Raw genomic sequence first — 26,004 nt, forward strand, 5'->3', positions numbered from 1 at the left:
ACCACAACTGCAGCGACTGGCGATCGAACACTCGCAAACACAAACCATATCATCCGGCTGACGCCCCCTGAAGAGAAATAGCCGAGCCGACGCCCCTCGGCGCACCCAGAACACCTTTATACGTGACAACCCTCAGGCGGGACCGAGGGGAAATAATTCGCCGATTACTTATTCGCAGTGTCGGGAAGCTAAAAAGCAAGAGCGCGCTGCAACGTCGGCTGCGTAAGATTCCTCTGCTTATGCACTCGTCGCTGAATGTCTTGTAACACGGGTATCGCGAAATATCGCCTTTCTGTGATGACAAATCCCAGAAACTCTCAGTCTGCGGTCAAACAAGGCCAAGCCGAGCGGCTTGCTGTGAAGCAGGGCTGCACCCAAGTCACCGGAAAGCAACGGAAAGTCCTTGCGTTTCTGCCGATGTCACTAAAGGAAGGAGCCTTTGTTGTCCGACCGAAAATGAGGACATCAAGAGAGCCGCTTGTCACGACGAAGTACTTTTGTTATTTTTTCCCCTTATCTGTATTTCAAGATACGCGAGACGAAACAAGCTATTCCTTATCTTTATTCCTTTTTATTAGAGGACAGCGCTGGCGGAAAGGAAAAAGAAAAAAAAAACAAGGCCCAACATCCCAATACTGAAGACCTCGGGGGTGCCATGGCCACTGGCGCTTTCCAAGAGGGCAACGCGAAAAAGCAAGGGTCTCACGGGGTGAGGCCCTTAGCGTCGGCTGCCGGCGGCCGGAGGGGAAAAAAGCTTAATTGGCCGTCGAAGCACAATGCCTCGGAAAGTGCTGTCACGGCCAGACAGCGCAGAGCGCGAGCCCTATTTATACGGCACCGTCAGGCTCAGGAGCAATGCGCGTGGCTGGAAAGCGGGCTCCGAAGAGTGCCGTGGGGTCCTGACTCTCCGATTCAACCGCCGCACCCCCCCTCCCCACCCCTGCCCCCTTCTCCCCCCGCACATTTATTTTCCTCGCATCTTTTTCGTATCAGTTCCCGCTGCTGCATTGACAATTAGGTCACGCAAAGCCGAGCCTACGCGCTCAATCAGAACAGGCCCGTCTGAAGATCTCCGTTACGCTTCGAAAACAAGGTTGAAACAAGCTTGCGTACGTTTCCATGACGGCACGGGAAAATATTTTTTTCTTTATTTCTCAGCGGCTTCTTCCGTACGTGAAAGCGGCCTTACTATCACTGTACGCCGAAACGGGTCCTCAGAAAGAACTCTTTTCTTTGTCTTTCCTTTCGTTCTTGAATTTACAGGACAGGCAGGAAGAGAGGTCGACAGGGTCGCTATTTTTCAAAGCACGGCGAAAAGACAGTGGACGTCATTAAGCTCCTCGTCAGGCCGGTATTATACGAATAACACTCTTCAGATAGTTTAGCAAGACATGAGGAAAATACTCTTTTGCCGCACTAGCAATGACATCTCATTTCTTTTTAGCCCTGAATGAGCAGCTATAAAGGCGGTAGAGAGAAGGAGAGAGACTATACAGCATGATATTGGCGATTTTCACAGATTATAGGCGGCACCGCAATCGAGCAAAGATGGCAACCGTTAAAGAGGTCTCCGTCTGTGATCACTCTGGACGGATTAAAAAGTTTCCTTGATAGCACGCTTTAATCATGTTTTAGTAGCTCTAGCTAAACGCTTTGTTTTAGTCGGTGAAAAACACAGAACCTATGACAAACTGGAGATCGTCGACGTTAATAGAAAAAAAAATACAAGACTGCCGTCGGCTGATCTGCGGATATATTGATTGTTAGAGCGAAATCTGACATTATATGAAAAAATTGCGTTCATAAACTGTTTCCCGTTCAAAAATGCTTTCGCCCAGAGTTGCTGGGTATGTATGGTCGGGGCGTGTCACCGGACGCGCGACGGCGTGGGTAGCGCGGGCAATTCGATTCGAGGGTTTATTTTGCGAACCGTGCAGCATGAGAGTTTAGGATGAACAGACATCAATACAAAACTTTAGAGCTGTGGGAGGAAAAAATTAAAATGCAGGCGCTTTAATTGCAGCTTGGGTTACGACGAGGTACAATTATCCGAGACTAGAGTTGCATTGTGGCAGCAATTACAACGACCAGCCACTATTATCACCCTAGTCGTTCAAATAGAAGGAAATCTATAATGGCACCGAGCTTTTACCTATAGTAGAAAGAAGTCGTCTGCCTGAAAATGCCGCGAACACACGAACATCGAAGCTGTGACTGGCTGGCCAATCAGCATTTTCTGCACCCAAAGCTACGTTCTCTTCGGGGTGCTATACAGTGGGATACAACTCAAGAATGAAGCAGCTTTTCCCCGCCAAAGGACGCCCATTCCAGCCAATGGCGTCGGCCTATACTCATGACCCTGCTAGCGTGACAATGCAGGGAGTGGCAGATGAAAGGGTATAGTCCCTTCCCCCCCCTCCCCCCCCCCCCCCTCGACACGGCGCATCATGCGCACAGCTATTGCAGCTCGGTTTCACCGGCGCGCCGCGCCGCCGGCAGCAGCAGCTGCTCCGCACCACGTGACCAACCATGGCTACGTGACCACGGCGCCGCCACGGAGCTCAAGGGGTGCCACGCTGAAGGCTCGAAGAGCTGGCGTAGTGTAGCTCTCGCTACAAAATATAAAAGTACCGGGGGCAGTTAAGTCTGCTTACGTGCTATGAATGCGAAATAATTGTGCGCTACTGCTGTTTCCGCTGGTGGGTTTGTGGTTTGTGTAACTTAGTTCGTCTTGGTCATCGCTCCGCACACTATTCGGAGCTCCGGGGGTCAATGCCCGTATGTGAAAATTGGCCATTCTCTTAACATTCATAGATCGTGGCGACTCCTCATACCACTACGAGCGCAGTGGCGCAGCTGTTAAGCGATGCGCCACTGCCCCGGCAGGTGGCTGTTCCTGTCCCAGCCACCTGTATACGGATTGTGCGACAAATGTTGCTCTTTCCGAGCAACTCCTCCTAACTTACCCGAGTTGCTACCGAGTAAACGAGTTGCTGAGTAACTCGGGTAAGTGTCCACACTTTCTGTTAACGCTTTGTGTACACACTTTCCGTGAACGCCACGCATGAGCCAAGTAATGCTTACGCATTAAAAAAAGAAAAAAAAGTGGAACACTATTTAAGCGTATAAGCAGGTGGCTTAAAAGTTGAAAGGATCTATACCTACGCAGCGCACGAAGGTTTTGAAGAAAGTTAGCTTTTTGAGTAATTTCATTCGATAAAATGGTGGTTTGAGAATTGTTTTCAAAAGTTTAAAGCTGCTGAGTGGCGCAGAGCTTAAAGTAGTTTAGAGTTAGGACCCCGACATTAAAGTAGGATGAAAACACTCGCTAACAGACAATGAAGAGCAGAGTTCTGGCGCGTACTGGATGAATCCTTCATCATTTGTGTTATTTAGTTTTGCTCAGTAAAGTGCGCGTCAGACAATCGAAGGATGGCGCGGATTATTAATGTCTCTTATACTGCTAGTTTAATGTTTAGACAGGATTACGATGCCGGCTGAGAAGACATAACTGGTTTGTTTGGCACCCAGCTGAGGAATAGTTAGGAGTGGATTAAAATATTTAACATTACCAATTAAAGAACTCTGAATATGTGATTGAGTAATTAGTCGCTTATGAATTATCAACAGAAGAGGTAAAACGCACGAAAATGCGCTGTTTTGGGGTACATAAGTAATCCCGCTGTCTCGCGCATAGTTTTACATTCTCTCTGCTGCATCCGGAGGGGCGACCTCCGCGATTGTGCGTTTGCGAGTCCCACCTTTGTTCCTTCTTTGTTACTCAGGACTAACGATTTTCCTCACTGAAATTTCCGCGTGTGTCGCAAATAAACGAAGATATCGACACCCGATAGCTTGCAGCGAAGAGAAGTCGCACGACCACTGAAACTGTCTGGAGAAAGCTGCGCACGAAATTTTAAAAAGGTTGGATCACTTCTCTCACATGAATTTCGCTAGTAAGCTGGTTTAAACGCGCACATTTCTAATGCTTGTTCCTCTACCTTACAAAACGCGCGCCATAAACTAAAAGATACACCTGCCCAGGTTAAAATACTAAAATATGAAACATTCGCAAGGCCTAAATTAGAATACGCGTGCATTGTCTGGGACCCGCATACAATCACTAACATAAACGAACTAGAGAAAGTCAAAAGAAAAGCTGTCTACTTAATTTTTTTGAAGTACAGCCGATCTGTTTCAGCCTTTTCACTAATGTTTCACCAATGCGATCGATAGTAGTTCCAACGCAACAGTCCCGGCGTAAATATGTGTGACTGAAATTTTCACACTTCTTAATTAACCAGAAAATTCGACTAAATTCTTCACCGCCCCTAACATTATCGAGGACCGGACTTATCCTACCGACACTCTCTCACCCCTTCCTTTTTCTTGTCCCGAACTTTGCCACGACCAGTTTATTTCAGCACTACTTCTTTTCACTGTCAATCACTGATTGGAACAGTTTACTAGCGTACTGTGTAGATTCTATAAATGACCATGTTTAGTATTATATGTTGCATTACCAGTGATTTACTGCTGCTCGTGTTTTTGTTTTGCTTGCATTTTGGTGCTGCAGTTTGTCTTTTGATATTTGTCTCTGTGCTCCGCACCTACTTGGGCCTCACGGCCTGCAGTATGTCACAAACAAACAAACAAACAAACAAACAAACAAACAAACAAACACGAGTAAGTCGCCAAGCGTATAGTCGGAAAGCTAATCGATCAACAGCCCTCTTTAAATTCCCGGTCCTGAAAATGCTTCAGCCAAGACAGTTCACCGATTTTGAAAAAAAAAAGAAATTTAGAAATAGCTCGACTGACTGCATTTTATTTTTTTTTTCAACAATGCCCAGCCGCTGTGGGAAATACTTAGAAAGAGCAGGCGACGAACTCTTAATTACAGGTACGCTTTGGAGTCGAACGTTCGTTTGCAAAGTTTCCTGCCACTATGCGGAACTTCGTGGTGAGCGACTATATACAAATGCGCCGATATTTCCAACATGAGTGCGATTCGTGCGAGCAACACACGCTGATCAATGCTAATAAAACGCCCCACAGCACGAGCTTGCTTCCGCAGTCGTAAGCAAGATACTTTTTGGTGCTTTCTTCGTGCAGTTTTTTTTTTTTTTTTACTGGAGCTCGTGGCCCCGGTGCGACCACCTTTCAGGACCCGCGTCGAGCTGGGTCCCGGGTGAAAGCACCTGCAGGCATAATTAGCAAGCGGACGTGGACCTCGAGCTTCCGGTGACAGGACGCATGTAATTAGGGGACACGAATGCCGCGGTTCGTTAGGAAAAGTAAGGAAAAATATATGAAGAAAACAGCGACGACGCTACCGAGCGAGCCTCGATACAGTACGACCGCGAGAGCGTAAACCGCCGGCAAGCGTCCGACTTTGTGGCTGGATAGTTTGTGTTTTACGGACTGATTTGAAACGAGGAAGCTAGCTTATACGACCCGAAATGCAACAACATCTGCCGAAAGCTACAGGGGGCAACTTCGGGACAGACTTATGGAAAAGAGTAAGCGTACCAAATAAACAGAACTAGCTTGATATGTCCCGTCTCTCTAATCATTCTCAAATCAGAAATCGGAATGCAATCTGTACGTTGCATTCATTTCACCTTAAACGTACGCAACTAACCTAAGCATTAACCGTTATCAAGAACACTAGCGGTGATCGCGTTAACACTTAAACGTTAATAGTCGCCGTTAACCGTTCGTTCCCATCGCCGGGAACATTTCTAGTTGGCATGAACATGATCTGCAGGGGGGGGGGTAATTACTAGGCATAGGAATGAACCAGAGTAAAAGTTAGTACGAAACATCGGCACTCCAACTTTAAATAGGCGGCCGCTACGGGAAGAGATACTGCGTGTGGTGAACACAAGTGGTTTCGCCTTGAGATGTGTAAATTCTTGGGGCAAATTTCCTGCAACCAATGTAGGCGAGATCGCCTGCGCAGTGGTCTCATAGAAGGCACAGACACACCGAGCTTGATTTTAACAATGGAAGCACTGGAAAACAGGGGTATACTTAGAAACAATGAAACGGGCACGATTGCGAGCGCATTCGTGAGCAGTCAATAATGTAGCGGCAACGTACAAGTCTAAGAAGGCTCGTACAAGCGCTTGGTCTTTATTAAGAGTGCGACAAATATTTACGTTAAAAGGCTCCGACGGGTGAAAACTTCAGTAGCCAAGCAACGTGTTTTTGTGTGCGTTCCTGTTCACTTGACTACAGTCGGTCAGTAGGGTCTCGCGCGAACGCCTCCCTCCGTACCACAGTCAGCTGCCCAGAAGGCGCACAGATGGCAGAGTTTTCTAGCAAAGAAATTATGCAAAGCATGTTCCATCATCAATACTCTCTACTGACTAAACGCGCTCACGCTTTAAGATGAAAGCTGGCGTGGTTACTCTGATCCCACCTTTATAATTATAATACTATTTATTTTCCAGCATACAAATATAGATTGCAGGGTGGCGGCAGAAAAAGCAGTAAAATCTGTGAATTTTTCTGACCCTGGGGACATACACATTCCTTAGCAGAAGTGTTCGATAGATGCACGTACAATTAGATGCCTTGCAATGGGTTTTTCGGGCACAATTAAAGCACGAAGCGCAGAACGGCGTTCACGGGCAGTCAGCGGTTCCAGCAGCACCAACCCGAAGCACGCGCTCGTCGAGAGCAGTCGTTGTTGTTGTTGTTGCCTCAAATACGATAACAACAACAACAACGACTGTCCCGCTGCCGCGCGGGCACTTATTCGTCGGTACAACATTATTAAAGAAAACACTAAAAGATTAATTCTGTTATTTGTGCACTGCCGCTGAAAACGGCTTATGGGTAATACTTATTATTCTTCTAAATAAAAAGGGTTCCTAAACCAAAGAAGTGTACTAATCACAAATACTTGAGGAGTCATCACTGCTCGAATGCTCATGATGCGTTGTTCCCCCTAAAACTGCAGCTACCTGTACGCCACAGATTATTCCACCTTGTCATAAAAAAAAAAGGCAGTTACGTGCGGCGCACGCGTTAAAATCGATCTGCACTCAGTTTTCAATTAGAACAAAAATCCAAACATCATGAACACAAAAATCGCAGATAAGAGAGGCTCCCCAGCCCGATTCGATTTCCCACTAATATCGTAAGAGCGCCATGGTACTCCGCCAACGAGACACGCGTAAGTTGCCATCCTCCGTTGTTGTTTATTTCCATTCTAGCCGAAGATTGCTTTCCTTGCTCATTTCGCGGTTTGTTTTCGAACGCTCGTTTATTTGTTCACTCCATGGACTTATCTCCTCGCGGTGTCCTATTGTTTCGCGGGATTAAATTTCATTTCGCCGTTTTCCGACGGCTCAGCGGTGCTCTCTCTGGAGGCGAGGCGGCGCTGCGCTGTGTAAGGATTGTTTGCGCGCCTTTAGATGCCGAAAGTTGGTCCCATTTTCGCCGATAGAGGCCGCGGAGGATAAATACCTGCAAACTAGCACTTCCAACTTTCAACGGGCGAGAAGCGAAGCGGCGGCGAAGTTGTCGTTCTACTTTGCTGTCGGAGTGAAAACGCAGCACCAACGCGATCAAACTGGCGATGAAAAAAAAGAAGAAAGTGGAATTAGTTCGTGTTTCCTCTAAGTTTTCTCCGGAGCAAGAACTTTAAACGCGAAATTCAATTACCGTGTCTTTTTTTTTTCGCTCTGTTTCCTGCCAAATTGAAGAATAGAAGAATGTAATGAATAGATGTGTTCTTGAGAGAAAAGCGCTTCTTCCGCGGTGTTTTTTTTTTTTTTTGCCCCTCGGCAATTTTGAGCTTTTCCCAAGGGAGAAAGTTTGGGCCCGCGGGCGAGGAGAGCAATCGCCGCTTAGGGCCTGGTCTCGCTGTTACAGAGCCAGTGCAAGGATCGAGTTCTGGAGCCTGGAACCGAACGTCGGGCTAAGCTTTAGTATTCGCTAGCTGGCACATTCTAAACAGAGAGGTGTAAAGAGAGAGTAAGCTGTCCTATTACTCCCTTTTACGAAAGGGAGTATGCTTGATGACTACTTAATCCCTTTTTACTCCCATATTAGTATATTCGTGTTGAGTGCATAGCTTGTGTCTAGCTTTGACTATCAGTATAGCATGTCGGTAATATATATATATATATATATATATATATATATATATATATATATATATATATATATATATATATATATATATATATATATATATATATATATATATATATATATATATATATATATATATATATATATATATATATATATATATATGCATGCCACCAAACCACGAGTTGTGTCACGTTTCGACCTATAATACCATCTTACCGAAATATGGGCTCAAATGAAAACGGCGTGCTAGCGTGGCTTGCGGTATAGAATCGCCGCGGAGATTTTTAGCTCATTAGAGTCGCTCTAAACACCGTGAACGGTTTCGGAAGAAGGGGTCACGGTTTTCTATCTTGCAGAAAATGAGTGGGTCGATTACGCACAGTTCGAAGGATCCATGAAGCCGATGGGGCACCATATTGCCCGAAGAGCCCCCGACCGCCCCCCGGCCAGGCGTGGCTGCAGGGCCGGGCAAAAACAGAGGAGGGGACGCGATACCGCGTTTTCATGCACGTACGCAGCATGCGTTAAACATCCCCTGAGTTCATTCGCATGATAGCTGTTCGGCAAGTGTCGTGCAGTCCCCGTTTTTACCAGGCCAGAGATGAGCCAGGCTAGATACTTACACGCATAAAGCGTGCTGAAAACACGTTAACAGCACAGTCAACACCGCCGACATCTTGTGTTAAGGATTAAACCAGCTTTGAGGTGCGTGAGAGAGTCCGAGAATGCGCCCCTTGAAATTTTCTGGCAATGACGCCCATTCTCATCACTTTCTGAAAGCGCGGGAACAGTGACGAACCAGGGCCCCGAAGTTATCAAAGTTTACTTATTTTCGCGCGAAAACAGAAGGAGCTTAGACCTCTATTTCAGAAGTATACCAGCCTCCATAAGTTTATGAATCACGGCTATGGCGAGAAAACTGAATTTCTGGGCATACCCAAGGGGTATTCTTTGCGATTTAATGGTGTTCTCAGTAAATTTGCACGTCCTGAATTGTGCTGCGTGCAAAGAAGGCGATTTTGTTAAGTTTTTACGGTAACCCTGTCTTCCATAAGTTTTCACCATGAGTGTACGCATGTGAACAGTGACATCATATCTACACACATTCACCGGCTGAGAAGATCAAACAGTGGCCTGGTTGAAGCGTACACACTAAACACGAACAAGCCTAATGGGAGTAAAAAAGGGAGTAAGCTGCCATCCAACATACCGTTTTATAAAAGGAAAAGCAGCCAGAGGACAGCTTACGCCATTTTTACTCCTTTCTCCTTAGAGAGTATATCCTCTCTACCAAATCCGATATGCACATGTTTCGACGATAGGTGATAAGTATAGAGCTATGTAGAATGCTCACAAAACGACTGAGCCGCCTTAAAGCACTGCTGAAGAAGGGTAATCTTGTTGAGCTAGATAGTCGGAGTCTAAAAGCGTCGTGGGAGTACAGGTGCAACTCCGGCATCGCGGCCGGGCATCAGTGCGGGCCCTACTCGTGTAATTGCCGTGGCTCCGAGTCGAGGCAGCGTGGTTCGACCCGAAACGAGGGAGGGGCTCGCGTGCTTCGATGCGGGGTCACCCGGGGGTCAAGGAGAGCGTCTCCCATCGCTGCACCTCCGCCGCTCTGAGCGCGCACGCCCCCGCAGCCATGCACGCTGAGGCACAGAAGGCGAGGAGGAGACCGGACCTTCCTCTGAGCGCTCACTGAAGCCTCGCTTGCATCCGATATATTCCCCGATGGTGGGGCACTGTGTTCGGGGGGGAGACACAAAGCGCCATATGCGAGGGAAGGTACGCGAGGTGTAATATCGCGCGTACAACGCGGGAAACACAGATTAAAGCTGCGTTAGCACTTTGGCTGCGCGTCTGTAATGCACCCGTACATGTGCAACATTCTCAGACAAAAATCTTGAAAATTGGAAAATTGTTAGATATTGTTATGGAAATATTGAAGGTGATGGTCCTTTCTTCTGATATAGACGCCGCGGTGGCTCAGTGGTTATGGCACTCGGCTGCTTGCCCGAACACGCGGGTTCGATCCCGGCCGCGGTGGTCGAATTTCGATGGAGGCGAAATGCTAGAGGCCCGTTTACTGTGCGATGTCAGTGCACGTTGAAGAACCCTATCAGGTGGTCCAGATTATTTCGGAACCCTTCGCTACGGCGTCCCTCATAGAATGAGTCGCTTTGGGACGCTAAACCCATATAAACCAAACCAAACCATTCTTCTGATATGTAGCAAAATCTTTCTTTTTAAATAGTTTCCATCGATCGCAACGATCAGTTCAGACTGCCATAGAAAACCAATGGGGAACGCTTTCGACGACAGCAAAAACGTTAATAGAAAAAAAAAAGTGCAAGACTGCCATCGGGTGATCTGCAGATATATTGACTGTTGTAGTGGAATTTTGCGTTATATGAGACAATAGCGTTCATAAACGGTTTCCCGCTCAAAACTCTTTTTGTCCAAAATTGAGTATGGCGTCAGAAAATACTAATTTGAATTCGGAAATGCAATCTCGAGGCTTGGAAGAGTTATTTTCGCGGATCAAATTTTGCATCCGCCTTTCGCGGCAACAGTCTTGCATGTGGTGCAAAGGTCGTGTATTTCTTTTTTTTATGACAATGCTTGCTATGCATGCTTTATAACGAAACATGGCACAGCAGATGTGCGTTCCTGCAGTGGAGTTATCCAGACGTGGCACTGATAGGCAGCCAGTTTCTTTACGCGTGACGCCTCTTCACGCAATCTTTAATGTACGAACAAATGAAAATGAAAGGAGTGAGTGAGCTGATCGTTCCAATACTTTGTGCCTGTAGTCGTCGATGGCCAGTTTGATGGCGCAGAGAAGCCAAAATTCCACGAAGTCGGCTAGAGGAGCTCATTTATGTCACGCTCATCATTGGCTGTTATTCTCACCATTCTTCTTCCAATCTGTTCTTTGCGCGAGGCTTGAACGCAAGCTAAACAATTTGTTTTTATACGTGTTGACTCCGACTAGCCCAATTTTCCTTAATTATATACAAGTGCTGTGGCAAATCACGTATGCAATGGCTGTAATTACAGCGTCTTAAAAATGCTTTGCCCGATTTTCTCTCTGCTATAGATGCAGCTTTTCCAAGGCTTGTTATTTTGTGTGTATGGTCGGATATTGCACACTTGTGCTTTGATGAAGCGGTTTAGAAATTCAGCTCTATTAAAGATAACCTCAACATCTGAACCCAGTTTCTCAAGTACGTGTGATGCATTTCGGAGGTCCCAGAAGGCTACAGAAAGTCAGAAGGGCAAAAGGAAATACCGGCCGGAAAGGGAACAGCTGCAGCAGGGTATCGAAAGGCAGGCAAATACTTGTTTTTCCGACGCATGCTAATGCCAAGCCGCAGCACCGTTCTTTGCAGTAGGGAAGAGCAGGGGCTCATGAAGAATGCAAAGGCGTGGTAACTGCAGAGGCCTGCCTGAGCCGGACCCTGAAGCTTTATACGTGTAACCATCTTTTTACTGCTTTGTACGCTCGTATTAGGGCTGGAAATATATTAGTGCATTAAAAAACACCACCGCAGCAACAGCGAAAAATTCAGCAGCAGCGCTAAATGAAGCTTACTTTCTGAGTTCAGGGCTGAAAAAGATGCGCCAACCAGAAAACACTCGACGATAGACAGCACTATAGTTCTGTCTAACGAACTGCGCCGCCTTGTCGCACTGCAAAGATGTATATATAAAGTCTGATATAAACTGAAATAGTCATAACTGATACTGAGTTGCATCAATTAAATCCCTGCCATTCTCTGATCCGGATGTGGTTCAACTTCCAGCTTAATCGCCAACTCTCCTAACCTCCAACATACACTCACGCATCTCAAACTTTGTGTCGTCTTGCGCCGCCAGGAACAAATAAATGCCCTCCTTACAGTCACAAGGGCTCTCTCCGATAACCCCAATTCGCAAATCCGGTTCACCAAATCAATCAATCAATCAATCAATCAATCAATCAATCAATCAATCAATCAATCAATCAATCAATCAATCAATCAATCAGATTGCCAATCATGTAGTTTCTCTTCATCTACCCTCCCCATGCTCAAGAGCAAGGAAGAAGAAGCCAGCTCCGCTCTCGTGGCCTCCCCCGTACTGCGCTCTCGAACAGGCGTTCCCTCCTCAGGGGCACAGATCCACGCAAATTCCAGAAACGGCGTCTCCTTACCGGAAGCTTCACCACCTTCTCCAGTATGTCGCAGGTAAGACTACACACGAGCCCATTTTGACAGCGTTTCCCGCGTCGGATGAAGCCAAGTTCGGGCACACAATAGATTTGTGCCTCTTTCATCGCAATCCTCTCACTTCCAACCATCGAAGGAGCTATATTTCCACTCCTTTTGGTGCGAGTGCTGCATTTGAAAGGTGCTGTTTTTCTGCCTCTCTCGGTCACGCCGCCCTGCTTGCTGGAGCACGAGCAGCTAGCGCCGATTAACGCAGCCAGCAAGAAGGGCCTTTGGTGTCGCTATTAAGTAAGCTACATTGCTTCAGTAACGCTGTGAAAAGACTTTTGCTTGAAAGGCATATTCGACGACTTGATTAAAACTCGACAGTAATCTAACGACGCTCAAGTAACGATGTGTGCAACCAGATTGCCCTGCCGCCTTTGCAGTCAAAGCGGGAGGCGAACAAACGGAGTTCGATGGCCTCTGTGGTGGACTCAACAACACCGAAGCAGCCGGAGCCCGGAGTGCCGAATTTAATAGGGGCGAACATGCTTATGTCGCAAACATTCTCCCCGGCGCCTACGTCGTCGAAGACGCTGATGTCTCCAGTTCAACTAAAGGTCGAAACAGTAAGCGAGGTTTTCAACTATCAGTCGGGGACCCACCTTACACACACACACACACACACACACACACACACACACACACACACACACACACACACACACACACACACACACACACACACACACACACACACACACACACACACACACACACACACACACACACACACACACACACACACACACACACACACACACACACACACACACACACACACACACACACACACACACACACACACACACACACACACACACACACACACACACACACACACACACACACACACACACACACACACACACACACACACACACACACACACACACACACACACACACACACACACACACACACACACACACACACACACACACACACACACACACACACACACACACACACACACACACACACACACACACACACACACACACACACACACACACACACACACACACACACACACACACACACACACACACACACACACACACACACACACACACACACACACACACACACACACACACACACACACACACACACACACACACACACACACACACACACACACACACACACACACACACACACACACACACACACACACACACACACACACACACACACACACACACACACACACACACACACACACACACACACACACACACACACACACACACACACACACACACACACACACACACACACACACACACACACACACACACACACACACACACACACACACACACACACACACACACACACACACACACACACACACACACACACACACACACACACACACACACACACACACACACACACACACACACACACACACACACACACACACACACACACACACACACACACACACACACACACACACACACACACACACACACACACACACACACACACACACACACACACACACACTGAGCCGCCGCGGTGGCTCACTGGCTATGGCGCTCGGCTGCTGGCCCGAAAGACGGGGGTTCGATCCCGGCCGCGGCGGTCGAATTTCGATGGAGGCGAAATTCTAGATTGCGTGTACTGTGCGATGTCAGTGCACGTTAAAGAACCCCAGGTGGTCGAAATTCCCGGAGCTCTTCACTACGGCGTCTGTCATAGCGTGAGTCGCTTTGGGACGTTAAACCCCCATAAACCAAACCATAAACCAACACACACACACACAAACTTGGGCAAGCCGCACTATCTCCTGATGACGTTGTCAGCCGGCGCAGCTGGTAAAAACTTGAAATTTTAATGTCGCATTTTGCCTCTATAACAGACTTGCATTTCGAATCTATAACTAACACACTGTAACATGTTCCCGTTCCGCTGTTCGGAATACGGGAGCCGGTAAGCAGGTGTAACAACGCTATGTCACGTGATGTTCGCCTAACTTCAATTGTGAGGTGTAGTCCTTGTAATTTTGCGGCGGCACTATAACGTACCACATGTGGGTCGATCCTAGCCTCCGATGAGCGTCTCTGAAGAGGAAGAGTACATGACCGAGGGTCCAGGATGGTTACGCATGCTGGCCATCGCGGTGGGCGTGCTGGGCACCACAGTCATCCTGGGCGTGCTCACTTTCCTCGTCTTCTCGGCTCCCCAGGGCACCGTCTTCACCACACCCCCTCCGTCGCTGTGCACCACATTCGGGTGCATCGAGCACGCCTACTACCTCAACAAGGTACTTAATCACCCAGCGTGTCGACAGAGTCTGTCATGGGCGCGGCGGAACGAGAACTTGCTGTCACTTGTTCACCTTGCGGGTATGACGAGATATCTGGGCTTCTTGTCGACCTGTATAGTCTGTCTAATCTTTAGTCATTGCTCAGTACAAGTACAAGCGTGTTGTGAGGGCAAAATATATACATCTGTATAGAGAGAGTGAGCGTTCTTGGAAAGAGGAATTGGTGTTTAGCGCAGAAAGACAGCACATCAAGGAACAAGCTTGACCGGACAGAGCGCTAAATGTGCTCTCCACTGCTGTCTTTCTGCGCTAAAATTCAATTCCAGTAATGCGCCAACAACTAGCCTGCAAAAACGTTATTGGAAAGAGGTCTGGTCGCCTTTAGTGCAGGCGAAGTCTAGACCAGGACTCCTAATGCTTCGACAACAGTTTTGGCCCGATCTATGAGTCACTGCTGGTTGTCACGTAAGGAATCGGTCAGGCGTTCCTTTGCTGATTTTGGGTTTGTTCTGCCGTTGTGAAATCATATATAGTATACATCTCGTGAAGTGAACCGAATGGAGAAAAAATAAAGTACTTAGTGTTTAAATATAAACGATAAACTTAAAGCTACCAGCCTTACCTCAGCAGTTCCAGGAAGCATCTATCCAACATTCAACTATACAAGTCGATTTTTAGGTGTCGTGTTCCAGGAGATCCTTTCGAGGTTGCCCCAAGTCGATGCACTAAGCACTGATGTATCTAGAGCCCATTTCATGTTAAATAAACTAAGATTCCTTTTCCCGTCTGATGCTAAGCACAAAATTTGTTATGCACTTCTGCATGCACGTTTGAAGTAGTACTCTCTGCTGTGGTCAACGACAACCGAGACAACCTAAATTATATTTTGTCATTACAAAAGCGTTCAATACGGCCAACTGGAACCGTGCCATTCACTAAAACCACTGCTCCGTACTAAGACACCATAGATAAAACAGTAGTTTAAACAAAAACTATCCCTGGAATCACGTGACTACTGAGTAAACAGAACGCAGTTGCAGGAAAAATTGAGCAGTATCAGAAAGAACTACGACAGAATTGAATAGTTAAGTTCCGATAACGCACAAATTAAGGCTTATAATGCCATAACTCATAAACGTGTACCCGGATATATCAACCTACTGCATAAAAAGATCCCTACAATACGATTTAACACGCACGTGCAGGCAATATATGAGCATGAGTTGCTGTAATTATTACTGTCTGAGCCTGCACCAATGGTGACTAAACTGAGCATTATGCTGTGTTTCATTTAATTTTGTGTAGACATATGTGCTCACTGTCAAATTTATTATTGCACGTGTGTTGCGAGTTATCACTGCTATTGTTCACGAGTTTTTCCCCTTGTCCTTCCACTGCGACGGTCATAAATTCATATGTAGCGCAAGCTAGGTCCGGCCGAGAGATCGAAAGAGGCACACCTGACAGCATGGAGATTAGAGCAGACTGTCAATAAATATATACGGTCGCAATAAAAAAATCGGTGTAACTCGCGTTCTTGCGGCGCTGAGGTGTGAGGCCTCTGGCGGACTCTCTCATGAGCCTACTCCCTCGGGCTAACTCAGGCTCAAATTAAGATAATGGTTTATGGGGGGGGGGGGGGGGGGGGGTTATAGGGGGTTTAGCGTCCCAAAGCGACTCAGGCTATGGGGGGACGCCGTAGCGGACGGCTCCGGAAATTTCGACCACCTGGGGTTCTTTAACGTGCACTGACATCGCACAGCACACGAGCCTCTACCATTTCGCCTCCACCGAAGTGCGACCGCCGCGACCGGGATTTAACCGGCGTCTTTCGGGCCAGCAGCTTGTCGCCATATCTCAGTCTTGAGTGATTCCGGACATCCAGATCATGATCTGAGTCGTAGGCGAGTCCGGACTCACATTCAGATGGTAAACCTCGTCTTCCCGGCATTCCCGCGGTGGATAACGTGTTCTTTAAGAAATTCGCATAGACGGTGGCGCCAGCTTTCCCTCTAGGTAAGGAGAAACTCTATGGTAACGAGCAGACGAGTAGTGGGGGTCGTGTCACGTCAGCAGAATAGTCGAGCAGACGACGCTGCAGCTGGCGAACGCTCTGCGCGCATGCGCGTACTGTCGTTCGTTTCTCCACTGCGGTCCTACATGAGACGCTGAACGACTGTCGTACCGTCAGGTCGACTCTGCCGTGACATTACTAAAAAAACTGCAGGGCTGTATAGGATGACTGTGCCCTTCTCTTATCATAACACGCTCGTATACAGTCTATGCTGCGGTCTGTGAGTCCGTGCGACAACTTCTACCAGTTCGTTTGCGGATCGTGGACGGCTCCTCGTCGCCGGCAGACATCGGTGGGCCAGAACCTTCACGAGTCCGTGGCCGGCGCCATACAGGTGCGACTGCTCGCTCTCTGCTCGCGTTCATGGCTCCCACAGAGTTTAGTAGCTGTTTTCAACTTTTTTTTTACACATCATTGTGTGTGCATCCAGTGCGCGGACACTAACTTAATATGGCTTGACGATCAATTAGTTGAGATCAGGCGTTCTGTATCTATCCCCAAAAATGTCCAAACATGCTTAATACCCAATTGTTGCGACAAAAATACCTTGGTGATGGCCGCATCAGTACGAAGGGAAACAGACAACACACACGCGCTCATGGCCAACTAAGTGGGTTAGACCCACTCACACACGCAACAGATTGTTCGAGGTATGCAACCGAACTTTTTTTCATTTCTTGGATGCCGCGAACATTTTTTTTATTTACATGAACAGTAAAGGAGAGGTTGGTGCTGTATAGCGGCTCCGGCTACTCCTTTTCACCAATTCGTAGCAACCGCTTGGTCCGACGATGTACAGTTCAACACAACAAAAAAAAAAACACAAACAGTACACAACATATAAAACAAAGTACAAGCGTCAGTAAAAGTAACAATATTGAGAGAACAAAACACCTTGAATTTTAAGAGAGCAGTACACAATACAATATAAATAAGAAATATGAATAAACAAGGACAGAAGAACAAGAAATAAGCTGATTTGCAGAACACACAGCAAAAGTAGATGACAACGCTATTAAAGCACTCTCACCAAAAACAGAATAAAAAACAAAAATAAGTTTGCAGCAAGCACAGCAAAAGCAAATAACAAAGATCCTGAAACTCGCACACAGAGAGATAAGAGCTCTAGCATTGACTCCAATTCTACAAAGCTAGTACTTCCCAAAGATACCGGTGTCCTCAAGGAATGCTATCAATGCCACAAGTGCTCCCTTTTGCAGCTCACATGTCGGCCACGGGCCTAAGAGCTTTCTCAGACTTAAGGGTCTTTTGTCAAGAGCGCTCAAGTCTCTCTTCAATCGCGACCTGAGGTTGTCGTGCACTCGGCAATCCAATAATAGGTGAGCCACATCCTCGTTTTCTTGACCACACACACACACCGTTGGCTGTCTGCGCGGCCAATTCTATGAAGAAAGTGCTTCGTGGAAGCCGTTCCTAAACGCAAGCGGTGAAGAAGCGTTTCTAAACTTCTGCTTATAGATAATGGAATATTAAACCGCAGCGACGTATAGATGAAATGCAGATCAGAACCTGTATAGTTTGGCTCAAACCACATCTTTTTGTTCATTTCATTGCGCATGGCCTGCAAGAAACGGTGCAATGCACCTCTCGATAACGGAAGGCCAGAAGTGAGGGCAGTATACGCATGATTGTAACCGGGATACAGCATGTGTATCTGGTAAAGTGCCAACTCCCGAGCAGCGAATACCATCAAGTCACGTTTCCTAATTAACCCTTCGACGGACAACTGTATTGTAGGCGTAACTAAAAGCCATGGGGGATTTCCTGTGTCTCCTTTCCAAAATTCATTACTTGAAAGAAGCTGGCGGTTGTGTTGAAACACTTGATGTATATGACTTCCATCCCGTTCATGAAGCGCGAAAGTTAATAGGTGCCGTTCATGCTGGGTTATCTGGAGGAAAATGTGCCTGCAGGTCTCTGTTGTTCGTAACACTTCAAACGGAGGCTGCCGTGCCTCAGCAATCACCAGAGTGCTGGAAGTCACTTGAGGAACTCCCAAACACACACGGAGACCCCTAGCTAACAGTCTCTGCAGGCGCTCCTCGGAGGTTAGCGAATCGCGGCAGACCGTGAAGAATTGGTGAGGAGTACGCAATTTTTTGATAAATAGTTGCACTGTGAGCTGTAAGCAGGGGTGACGAAGAACAACCCCAAGACGTACCGGGGCCTGCGTAGCACGTTCAAAAAAGAGTTCACCTGTTCTTCGATAGATTTTATATGATGAACCCAAGAGAGTTGTCTGTCAAGAACTACACCCAGAAAACAGTGCTGCTTTAACAGACGCTAAAGATTGGCCATTGAGGCAGAGACAGAAATCCTTCAGATTGCAAAAACTGCGCGCTTTTATCAATTAGCATATATGATAGAAAGTTTGCATTGGGTTCAAGTAGTCCGCTTAAAAGGACCCTGAAATGATTTCGATGGGCATGTTCTAGTGCAACAGATCTGTAGAGGTGTTCTTTGCAGCGCCCAGACTGCCCACTGGCATCATCGGAGCGGTTGACGGGGCGGTGAGGTGCCGCCCTAATCGACTGTGGGCTATTGCGAGCGGCGGTTTTTAAAAATGATTTCTAAGTTATATGCCCCAGGCAGAGCGTTCAAATTTGACTCGAATCCCCGCAAAGACCACCTCTACAGATCTGTCGCACTAGAATATGCCCATCGAAATAATTTCAGGGTCCCATTAAATGCAAACCCTTGTCCATTGAAGTTGTCGATGCACAGGGGAAGGTTCTATTACGGATGACGTCACTGGCGCTTCGCACGTCTCCCGACGGGCGTGATGCTCGCCGCAGGCCATAGCTAACCTGCACCCCCCGGAGAGTCGAACGAAAGGCACCCGCAAGGCGTTCGACATGTACATCTCGTGCGTCGAGGCCCACGACATAGGGAACGTCCTCGGCAACCTCAACGACCTGAAGCGGTTCATGGATCAGCGCGGGCTCGCCATCTCTGCCGAAGACACGGGCGCCGACGCGCTTGACCAGCTAGTCGACCTGGCCGTCAATTGGAACCTGAATTTCATCTTCGAGATGGCGCCGCACAAGCCACAGGTGTGCGACAGCCATTTGCGCATCATGTGACTTGAGCGCACCAGATGTCAATGACATTCTCAAACAAACATTCACACCTCGTTATAACGAAATAATGGATATAACGAAATGAATGTCGATTCTCCTTGGAAGCTCGGTCAACACGGGCTATAACGAAGTGATGGCTATAACGAAGTAATCGCCAGGCCCCTCCGACTTCGTTATAACGAGGTTCAACTATGTGCATAGGCTCGGCCGGGGCTACGAGCAACGACGTAGCGAGGGGCTTCGAATTGATTTCGAGAGCCTGGGGTTCTTCAATGTGCAGCGATATCTCATTGCATGAGCGGTTATGCATCTTGCCGTCGCCAAAATTCGACCATCTCAATGGGTAACAAACCCTCAACGTCGAGCACTAGAAGGTCATAGCTATACAGAGCCACCTTGACGATGCGGGCGAGCTTCTGGGAGCAGAGATAGCTCGGCTCTCTCACCTACCGGGATGAAAAATAGCTGCTTAGTCTTTGGGTGTCTGCGATCGTCCTCGAGAAGATCGAGGAACCACTGGAATTAAAAGAGAGCCAGTGGAATCGAAGCCAATGCTTTCGCCTACCATAAGCATAAAGTTATCATTCTACATCTCACGAGAGCAGGTGTATGTTATCTCCACCGCAGTTTACAAACAAGGCGTTTGCGGGCAACCAAGCGGTCTAAATTTAGCGGCCGCACATCAGCGAGGAGTCGGGGCTTTTAGAAATTCAAAAAATGCGATTACCCTCGCCGCTGTAGCTTGACGAAATTTCGCTATATCGTGACAAAATACACGCGCTTTCGAAAAGCATGGAGGCAAAGACACCCCTCCAGTGCTCGGAAGTAGTCGAAATAGCCAGATTTTGTCTAGCCACAGCGCCGAGGAAAAGGCGTTTTCGTAATTATAAGAAGTAGTATGGCTATTACTAACGGACGGCTAGCAATCTGCAATTGCAATCAGGTGCCTATCGATAAAAGTTAAAAAGTTAACTATTAGAATTTAGTGAATCACTTTACTAGTTAACATAATTAGCCTGTGTTTGTAACGTCCACCAACACATGTATTACTATACCACAATAAGCTTTTTTTGCCTCAAAAATCTTTTTTTTAATTAGTGTCACCTTCCCTGAAACACCTGGTATATTCCCTTGCAATCAGTGACCAATTTACCTCGCGAGCTGTTACAGGAACAGACCCGGGCCTCCTCACGTAAAGCGTGGCGGCCCGGGCCCGGGCTCAGAACAGAATGCAGAGGGCCAGGACCGGGTTTGACCTGCGGGTCTAGACGGTGCTCGGGTTTTGAGTTCCGGGCGCGAACCGGGCTAGGACCTAAGAACGCGGCCATTGCAACGCTCTAAAGGAGGGATTCTGACGCCTTTTCTGCGGTCAGGCGTGGGCTGTTGTTCTTTCGTACACAATAGTGCAACACTCCAGTAGGAGCTGCTTAACCGCAAAATAATGTGCAACGAGCAACCTTTCTAACGAAAGAGACCAAACACGGAGAACAATGTTTCGGTGGGAACTTCGAAACGAATGATGCGAGTAACCCTCCCCGAGAGTATCCATCTTTCTGAGACTACACCCCCTACCCGATATCACGCGATCGTCATCGGCATGAAATGAAGTGATCGCGTTCAAAGTTCACAAGTAGTTCCATTTAATCGCCATAGTCACCGTTAAACAACTCGCGACTGAACCCCCAACTCATTAACTCGTCACATCCTTTCTTCCACATGACCTTTGCACGTACATTACATTTACATTACGTGACGGTCCTTTGAACCTTTTGAAGCGAAAAGCTTCACTACGCTAGGTAAAGCAGTCGTCGCGTAGGCCGGAAAATGACCTTGAACGGCCTTCAGCTCAACCACGTTAGCTGTGTATGACCATATGTGGTACGATTATGGTGTCGAATTCTTAGCCCTTGACCCATGACCTTTAGTAGACGTTTGACCTCTGGCCTTCGACATTGGGTTACCTTTGACCTTAAGAACATCCGACGTGGTGATGTGAAGCCACGTGATGGCATCCGAAGGGGTTGCCGTAAGACCATGTGATACCACGTCGAGCTACGGTATATATACAACGGCTGTCGCGAGCGTGTAGCGGAGCTGCCATCGGACGAGCCTCAGACGCTTAGCAAGCGTCCTTGCTTTGCGCTTAATTCCAGGGTTAGCCAAGTTAAGCCACTGCCAGTTTTTTCTCCCCGTGTCGTGCAGGGCCAGACGGAGTGGATGCTGGTCATCTACCCCGGCTCGCTGATAGAGCACTTCACGGTGTCGGAGCAAACGGGCGCCGCGTTCGGCGAGTACCTGCGCCACCACCTGGCCAGGGGCTTCGGCAACGCCACCGACGTCATCGCGGCCTTTCCCGCCTTCCGCAAGCAGGTCGAGCAGGCCACGGCCGTGCTCAACGAGCCGCTCAACTCCACCAAGTACCCGTGGCTCAGGTTCACTTTCGGCGAGATCGAGGAGCACGCGCCCAACATCGACTCCGCCCACTGGACCACCACCGTCAACAGACACTTCGCCGCGTACAGCGTCCGCTTCAGGAACGACTCGATCGTGTTCGTCACGGACCGGCGAGTGTTGCAGGCGCTCAACTCGCTGATGCGCGCTGGCCGGCCGGCGTTCAGGCTTCCCGTCACCGCGTACATCGCGTGGAAGTTCGTCGAGCTGTTCGGCTGGGTGCTGGACGACAAGATCTCCGAGATCCGCTTCGGCGAGACGGACAAGCAGCTGCTCCAGGAGGCGCGCCGCGTGGCCTGCGCCAGCTTTGTGGAGCGGACGTTCGCGTTCGCCATGAGTGCGCGCTATCTGTTCGACAGCGTCGAAGGGATCACCAGGGGCCTTGTCAGCTCCCTGATCACCTCCATTCAGGTGAAGCCTGCTCTGCTTTGCTCCAGATACACGCCAGTATATGAGATAACTACTATTAGCCCAGTGCGCGTGTGTACAGTCGGGGACAAAAGTCTGGAGACCACGTGTTCCTGAAACGAAGCCGATAGTTCTATTATTAGCCAGCGGCTGGAGACCGCGCTTGTGGAGATGAAAGAACAAAATTTCCACATTCACCTCCACAAGTGTGGTCTCCAGCAGCCGGCTAATAACAGAGCTATTGGCTTCGTTTGAGGAACATGTGGTCTCCAGACTTTTGTCCCCGACTGTACATGTGTGCGCGCGGGTGTGTACAATGGGGAGGGGGGTTCCTTACGAGGCATTGCTAAGCGGCTGTATCAAGAAAGAGAAAGAGACTGCACGGCCTGTCGACTGGCTCTAACAGACCCACTATCACTGCTCTGCACGAATGGGAGCGAAGCCAAAGAATCAGGAGGTGAAAGAAATATAGACGCGCCCCGCAGCCCCCTTTTCCGAAGCAACGATGACGGCTGCGGCAAACGCCGGACGCCCCTGTGTTTAGTTGTGTTCGCATTTTAAGTTTTTAGTTTTGTCACAGATATCGTGTTCCTGTGGTTTGATTTTCACGGGCAGGTCTGAGGGGTGCCTAGTTCTGTACTGAGTTGCGATAGGGTGAAATGTGACTAGTTGCAACATTTAACCCTCACGATGAAAGGCCCACTCCGTAGGTAGACTGACTCTGGTCGGGGCTTTTCTGCAGCTACACACTAATGGGCTAATGGTTGCCTATTGAAGGACTAACAGTTGCCTATGGAGGATCTACTGGTTGTGGCAACGCAGTTAGTTCCCGAAGTGCAAGCAATGTATAACTTAGTCCTTTCTGGCTGAGCGTGTGTTTAGAACACGAGGAAGCCCGCGATCAAGAGAGAGATATATAGCATGCATAAAGCTTACCACCTGGATCTCTACACAACTCTCCTCCGCTGTCAATCGGGCATACAGTACGCAGTGGTAACGTTAGCGACAAATAAGCGAGAAATTAAATTAAATGGAGGGACCAGAAGTAAACGCTAGAAAAGATCCGTAAGTATGCAGGCTTAGGTAAGACGCAAAGGTAGAGACAGAGCCAGGATTGACTCATGAATACAGCAAACTTTCCCCCGCAGAAGAAAGAAAAAAAAAACATGCAAGCACACAATCGCGTCAGCACGTGAATCGGTTTCCGCGAAGACGCTCGACCTTTGTGTATCCCTGAATTAGGGCTGTTATCGACCTCAAACGGGCCGTTACCGCCGTCAGCAACAAATGCAAGCTCTGAACGGCGTTCCCATGCGACTTGGCTTCCCGGGGACTGTTTACCTGTAGCTTGCTAGCGCCTCCCTGAATTCAGTCAGTGGTGTAACTCAAGCATGCCGTTACTGTCTTTGAAGAAGTGGTTGCATCCGTTCTGTCTGGCAGCGTTTCCCTATGCAAGCCCGTTTCCCGAGAACTGTTCACGTTCAGTGTTTTCGGATGTTGGAGCCACTACAGAACCCCAGCTAGCCGCACAGTCGCCGACAATTAAGTTTTATCCGACTCCGTCAACAGCGAGCGCCTGACCCCTGCTTGTCTGGTAAAGTTTCCTGTTCAAGAGATCTGCTGATCTTCCGAACGAGACGGTCGTTGCAAGGCTGTGGTGCCACATCTGGTTTCCATTCAGACGAGGGGGCTCTCGTGCGTGGCGGCTTCGCCGGCGCAGCACATCTTACCCCTCCTTGCACATCGGGCGTGAGGCAGCCCTGGAGGGCGTGAAACAAACCGCGCAACTCTGCCACCTGCGCCTTTGCGCGCGGCCGCGTCGTTCCCCGAAATGGGGACTTCGGGAGGCTAGGGAGAACCCCCCCCCCCCCCCCCCCCCCCTTAACCTCCGACTACGCCGCGGCCTGGGCTGGTCACTGCCGTGTATGCTTTGAGCGCTTCTCGCAGACTCCCGTCAGGGGAGTATCGGGGAGACCGCAGCGGCGGGGTGCTGAGAAACGCAACTAAGGACACCACGCGCATCCGTTACACATGCCCATCGCGATAACGTCGGTCATATATAGGCTTGAAATTCAGGGCTGTCAAAACGGAGCTCCAAGCATGATAGGAAATGGAATACTTCAAGAACTACTGAACGGTTTCGGGCAGGGTAGACATTTGCAGGACAATCTACCCAGGCCTCCACAGAACGTCGTGTTGCGTTTCACAGACAGCAAAAAACAAAGATCCGCGCCTAATTCGCAACTCCGAAAAAGTTTGGTTGGTTGGTTTATAGGGGTCTAACGTCCCAAAGCGACTCAGGCTATGAGGGACGCCGTAGTGAAGGGCTCCGGAAATTTCGACCACTCGGGGTTTTTTTACGTGCACTGACATCGCACAGTACACGGGCCTCTAGAATTTCGCCTCCATCGAAATTCGACCACCGCGGCCGGGATCGAACCCGCGTCTTTCGGGCCAGCAGCCGAGTGCCATAACCACTCAGCCACCGCGGCGGTTCGAAACGCCGAAAAAGCGGCAGTTTTAAACCGCCTGTGCTGCCGCTATGCGAGAGCCTTTCTTGCTCGCAGGACGCCATGCTGGACTTCACGGACAACTCCGACTGGATGGACCCCAAGACCAAGGGTGACTTCAAGCTGAGGGTGTCGGACATCGAGCGCACCATCTGGATAACCGGCATCAGCGCGTACCCCGGCAAGCTGACGGCCCTGTACTCGCACTTCCCCGTCATGATCCACAACTTCGTGGTCAACTGGATCGAGAGCAACCGGGCGTTGTCCCGACGCCTCGTGAGCCTCCTGGCCGACGAGTCCTCGGCCACGTCCGAGTCCGACCGGAGGACGGCGTACGCCGAGTACAGGGCCAACTCGGATCCGTCGCAGTCTCTGTACCTGTACCACCTGAACAGCATGATCATGCCCATGAGTCTGCTCTTCAAGCCGATGTACGTGCCCGAAGGCACGCAGGCCATGAACTACGCCGGCTTCGGGGCGCTGTACTCGCAGCTGCAGATCAAGCTGCTGGACACGGTCGGGATCCAGTTCAACGAGAACAGGCAGCTCGCTTCGTGGATGACGGCCAGTCCGATGGCCCGCTACGACGCCAAGGTGCGCTGCTTCTTCTCCAGGGAGAGCCAGGTGAGTTCTAGGTTAGCCTTTCTAGAGTCCAGGTTCGCCTTTCCAGAGGCGAACCTGGGAGACGCGAGAGGCGACAATTGTTTGGCTAGCTGGTCCCTCTTTCCTGCACTTATCAGGTGCCGCCGATACAGTGATGGCAGATTCCGGTGTGAGCAAAAATCTTTTAACTTCCTTTTTTATTATATTTTTG

The 26,004-nt window shown here is 48.8% G+C and overlaps 1 protein-coding gene across 1 annotated transcript; it reads left to right on the plus strand.

Moving 5' to 3' along the window:
- Positions 1-12,191: 12,191 nt before the first annotated feature.
- On the plus strand, positions 12,192-25,814 carry LOC144112517 (endothelin-converting enzyme 2-like; the record flags this gene model as incomplete). The annotated part of the gene is made up of 7 exons (XM_077645329.1): positions 12,192-12,341; positions 12,752-12,934; positions 14,425-14,643; positions 16,926-17,054; positions 19,537-19,794; positions 22,024-22,683; positions 25,248-25,814. Coding segments are annotated over exons 1-7 (2,025 nt in total), but the record flags the coding sequence as incomplete, so codon positions are not given.
- Positions 25,815-26,004: the final 190 nt, after the last annotated feature.

Source organism: Amblyomma americanum, unplaced genomic scaffold (genome assembly GCF_052857255.1).
Source record: "Amblyomma americanum isolate KBUSLIRL-KWMA unplaced genomic scaffold, ASM5285725v1 scaffold_344, whole genome shotgun sequence".
Taxonomy (NCBI): domain Eukaryota; kingdom Metazoa; phylum Arthropoda; class Arachnida; order Ixodida; family Ixodidae; genus Amblyomma; species Amblyomma americanum.